The sequence below is a fragment of the Cebus imitator genome, unplaced genomic scaffold (genome assembly GCF_001604975.1).
Source record: "Cebus imitator isolate Cc_AM_T3 unplaced genomic scaffold, Cebus_imitator-1.0 Scaffold708, whole genome shotgun sequence".
Classification (NCBI taxonomy): domain Eukaryota; kingdom Metazoa; phylum Chordata; class Mammalia; order Primates; family Cebidae; genus Cebus; species Cebus imitator.
Genome location: NW_016108023.1, coordinates 372,966 through 378,359, shown reverse-complemented (window position 1 = coordinate 378,359; position 5,394 = coordinate 372,966). Strand labels below are relative to the sequence as shown.

General features: G+C 46.8%; 1 protein-coding gene across 1 annotated transcript in view; it reads left to right on the top strand.

The window, feature by feature from the left end:
- CD99 (CD99 molecule (Xg blood group)) overlaps nt 1-5,394 on the top strand; it is a 66,937-nt gene that overhangs the window by 60,213 nt on the left and 1,330 nt on the right. Inside the window, exon 10 of the mRNA XM_037735023.1 lies at nt 3,604-3,660. Coding sequence (XP_037590951.1) covers nt 3,604-3,660 — 57 coding nt within the window. The remainder of the gene's footprint in view (nt 1-3,603; nt 3,661-5,394) is intronic.

The following is a 5,394-nucleotide window of genomic DNA, read 5'->3' as shown; positions in this document are numbered from 1 at the left end:
AACTCCTGACCTGAGATGATCTGCCTGCCTCAGCCTCTCAAAGCGCTGGGATTACAGATGTGAGCCACCACACCTGGCCCTTTTCTTTTTCTTATTTCTTTTACTTTTCTTGTTTCTTATTTTTTTCTTTTTCTCTTATTTTTTCTTGTTTTCCTTTTTTGCTTTTTCTTTTTATTTTCTTTTACTTTTCTTTTTTTACTTTTATTTCTTCTCCGTTTTTCATTTTTTCTTTTCCTATTTCTTTGAGTTTTTTCTTTTTTTCATGGTTCTTTTACTTCTTTCTTATTTATTTTGCTTTTCTTATTTGCCCTTTTGTGGAAATGAGGCACAGCCTCCCTTATGGTTGAGCTGTAGTTCTAGCTATGCATGGATGGTTTGATCCTCCTGTGCTGGGGCACTGTGTGGTATGGGGGCACAGAACCCTGACCCACATGGCTGTGGTCACCTTCACACAGTGGTCACCTTTACGGCCCCCACTCTTTGAAGGATGTCTCCCAAGGTGTTTCAGCTCTTATGCAGTGAAAGCTGTCTCCCAATGACGGCAGTACTGAGTCCAGAATGTCCTGTGTTTCCCAGAGTGTCTGTCCTAAGACAGCTTAAACATTAGCCACTGCTGGACAGTGATCCTCAGGGATATGGTCTCAGGATTGGCCCCAATGCATGGTGTCTGTGTGTAAACACACATTCACAAAGCATAGGGACCCATTAAAGCCATATTCCTTTGCTTAACGGTTCTACAGAAGGTTTCTAGCCTGAAAGAAAAGCACCACAAGTTGTTTGTAGTTGACTTGTCAGATGTGGCAGGCTTGGTCTAACTTTCGATGGGAAGGGTGTGTGGGTAGAGGTGTATGGAGCATCTCCTGAGACCATTTCTCCTCCTGAGAGGTCCGTGATGTTGGAGCATTTGCCGCAAATGGACTTTGCCCTTGTGAGACTTTACACTTTTCCCCTCCCTCCCTCCATCCTTCCTTCCTCCTTCCCTCCCTCCCTCCTTCCTTTTTGCTCTGTCGCCCAGGCTGGAGTACACCGGTGCGATCTCAGCTCACTGCAGCCTCTGCCTCCCAGGTGCAAGCAGTTCTCCTGCCTCAGCCTCCCAAGTAGCAGGGACTACAGGCGCCCACCATCACGCCCAGCTAATTTTATGTATTTTTAGTAGAGACAGGCTTTCACCATATTAGCCAGGCTGTTCTTAAACTCCCGACTTGTGACCCACCTACCTCAGGCTGCCAAAGTGCTGGGATTACAGGCGTGAGCCACCGCACCCGGCCTGAGACTTTATACTTTTCAATGGACTTTCCCTGTTTAAAAGTTGCCCGCTTTTGTGTCGTGTTTTATAATATTACAAGGATAAAAAGAATATCTTTGCTTTTTAACCAGTGGGAGGGAGGGAGAAATTATTTGTCCTCTGAAATGAATGCAGATTTTCCATTTCTAGCCAGGACAGTTTGCTCCAAAACGCATCCATGTTGACAACTTGGCATCTGCAGAACAAATGACATTTGTGGTGTACATTTTCAGATCGTTTGCAATGTTCTCCTCTTTGGGGGTTTTTCCTCTCATTCTTTTTCTTAAATCTTAGAACTTTGGCCCCTTCATGTGGGCAGCGTTTAGTGATTAGGGGAGAAGGGCTGCAGACCCCCACGTTCATGTCATATAAACTGCAAGGCACCCTCTGCTGCTGTCGTAAGTCACGCTGCTGCGCCATGCGGACGTGTTCCTTTACGAAGGCATTTGAACCACAGACGGAGCTGTTTTACACATATAACGGTCTTGGTGAGGGGGAAGCTCACAGCCACGGATTCCATGAGCTTCTGCTGGTTCCCTTTGTATTGAAAGCATGGGTGTTCCTTCACACCAGCTCTGGAAAGAAATAAATATCTATGGATCTGTTGCTCGCTTGCGTGCTTCCAAGTCTGTTGGCTTATCCTGTGCGTCGGAAGGGAAGCTGTACCAGCAGCGTGTGGGGAGGCCACCCTGTTTGCGTTGCGGCGTGTTTGAAACACTTTTACAAAGAAATTTGGAAATAGAAACAGCACTGGGGAAAAATGCTGGAGGAGGAAGAAAACCAGGTACACAAGACCCCTTGGCTCTCTTGAACTTCAATGGCTGGGGCAGCTCTTAGTGGTCTGAGGCTTTGCTCCCCTCACTCTGCGTTGTGGGGAAGGTAGAAGGGATGCTAGGAGGGCCGATTCAACCTCAGAAGGATGATCGGGCTGCAAAGGAAAAACGTCCTCTTTTCCCAGGTACCAAAAAGATCCAATCTGCTGAGATTCTCTGCATTTATTTTTATTTATTTATTTAAATTTTTATTTTGAGACGTTCTCTCTCTGTCGCCCAGGCTGGAGTGCAGTGGTGTGATCTTGGTTCACTGCAGCCTCTGCCTCCCAGTTTCAAACGATCCTCCTGCCCCTTCTCCCGAGTAGCTGGGATTACACGTGCCTGCCACCACACCCAGTTAACTTTTGTATTTTTAGTAGAGATGGGATTTCACCATGTTGGCCAGGATGATCTCAAACTCCTGACCTCAAGTGATCCACCTGCCTCGATCTCCCAAAGTGCTGGGATTACAGGTGTGAGCCACCATGCCCAGCCAACTGCATTTGTTTGATGAGTCTGGGGGGCAGTTATAAGTAAGAATCATATTTTCATAGATGCATGCTCTTTTTTTTTTTTTTTTTTGACAATAATGGCGTCCATGTGCATGTCCCTCAGTGTTTAGAGAGAGGAAAGCAACCCTGAAAATAGAGTAAAATAAAACCGCTTGTATTACTCTACTGAAGTTCATCTCTGCCTGTACCGTCCATGATAAGATACTGTTGACCCAGCAATCCCATACTGAGTATATACCCAGAGGATTATAACTCATTCTACTATAAAGACACATGTACACGTATGTTCATTAAGGCACTGTTCACAATAGCAAACACTTGGAACCAACCCAAATGCCCATCAGTGATAGACTGGATAAAGAAAATGTGGCACATACACACCATGGAATACTATGCAGCCATGAAAAAGGATGAGTTCATGTTCTCTGCAGGACCATGGATGAAGCTGGAAACCATCATTCTCAGCAAACTAACACAGGAACAGAAAATCAACCACCTCATTTTATCACTCATAAGTGGAAGTTGAACAATGAGAACACATGGACACAGGGAGGGGAATATCACACACTGGGGCCTGTTAGGGGGTGGGGAGAAAGGGGAGGGAGGGCATTAGAACAAATACTTAATGCATGCAGGGCTTAAAATGTAGATGACGGGTTGATGGGTGCAGGAAACCACCATGGCACGTGTATACCTGTGTAACAAACCTGCATGTTATGCACCTGTATCCCGGAACTTCAAGTATAATAAATAAATAAATAAATAAATAAAAACATATGCAATGAGGCAAAAAAAAAAAAAAATACTGGCAAAGTCATCACTTAGATGAGCGTTAGACTCAATGTTTCCAGAGGGTTTGGGGTTTAGAACTGAGCACTCTGGTCCAAGCGATAGGAGCGTCAATCTCAGAGAAGCCCAGTTGTCTGGCGTGCATTCTGAGGAGTGGGTTCTCTGTTGCACTGAGCCTCTCTGCGTGTTTCCTTCTTGTTTTCAGCAGAACAAGGGGAGGTGGACATGGAGAGTCACCGGAACACCAGCGCAGAGCCAGCTGGTAAGAAGGATGGGGAACGACGGCTCGCACATGCGGCCAGTGTTCCTATTTTATGTTCTCTGCCTGCTGCCATCTTGCCGTTCTGCTCACGTTCTCAAAGTTGGTTGCCTGGCTTTGAATGTGTTCCTTCATGTCTTGTTGCTTTGGAGGGATTCTTTGAAGAGTCGATGAATGTATCAGCTCTCTAGGGCCTGGGCTCCAGAGAAGACATATATGTGCCTATGTCTCTCTTTAAGAAAAGATTGAGGAAGTTTTCCCAGGAGTTCGAGACCAGCTTGGCCAACATGGTGAAACCTCATCTCTACTAAAAACACAAAATTAGCTGGGTGTGGTGGCGGGTCCCTGTAATCCCAGCTACTCGGGAGGCTGAGGCAGGACAGTCATGTGAGCCCGGGAGGGGGAGGTTGCAGGGAGTCAAGACCGCAGCCATTGCACTCCTGCCCCGGCGACCCAGCGAGACTGTAGCACACCATCAGTGCCTCATCAGGAAGTCCACAGCTGGCTGCTGTGTGCTGGGAATTACAAGTCGATCTCCTGAAGTATAGCTTGTCAAGTTTTGCTGTAAACTATTGTTTTGTTGGCACAGATAGGGTCTCACCGTCGCCCAGGCTCAAGTGCAGTGGCACGACCGTAACCCACCGCAGCCTCAGCCTCCTGGGCTCAAGGGAATCTCCCACCTCAGCCTCCTGACCTGATTAGCTGGGACCACAGGCATGCACCACCATGCCTGGCCGATTTGTTTTTTTTATTCTGTAGAGACACGGTCTCACCAGGTTGCCCAGACAGGGTCTCACTATGCTGGCCATCGTGAGTTCAACTGATCCCCTCACCTCGGCCTCCCGAAGTGCGCAGATTCCAGGAGTAAGCTAGTGCACCCAGCCTGCTGTCACTTTCTAAAAATCCTCCCAACCAGGTGGAAAATGTGCTCAAGAGGAGTCTCTTTAATTCGTGAGAAGTTTCTCAGGGTAAAAGGCAGGCATTTTGCCGTCAGAACCACTTGTGAAAATGACAATAAAGAAGCATACGTGTGTATATACGCGTGTGTTTCTGTCTTTTATTTGCGCATAGGCTGGAACCTTTTGCCTGAGAGATGCAACATTTATTTTTAATAGGAGCCATCAAATTGAGATGTATTTTTAATTAAATGATTTAAAGTATTCTAATTTGTGTGTGTGTGTGTGTGTGTGTGGAGATGGAGTGTCTCTCTGTCACCCAGGCTGCAGTGTAGTTGTGCGGTCTCGGCTCACTGCAACCTCCGCCTCCCAGGTTCAAACGATTCTCCTGCCTCAGCCTCCTGAGTAGCTGGGACTACAGGCACGCGCCACCATGCCCCACTAATTTTCTTGGTATTTTTAATAGAGACGGGTCTTTCACCGTGTTGGCCAGAGTGGCCTGTAACTCCTGACCTCAAGTGATCTGCCCACCTCGGCCTCCCAAAGTGTCAGGAAGACAGGCATGAGCCACCACACTTGGCCTTGAACTTTAAAAAGCTCTAAAGACAGAGACTTTTAGAAAGTTAGTGTCTTCATGGCATTTCACACCTGTCATCACAGCACTTTGGGAGGCCAAGGAGGGAGATCACCTGAGGTTGAAAGTTTGAGACTAGCCTGACCAACATGGAGAAACCAAGTCTTTACTTAAAAAAAAAAAAAAAAAAAAATTAGCTGGGCATGTTGGTGCATGCCTGCAATTCCAGCTACTCGGGAGGCTGAGTCAGGAGAACCGCTTGAATCC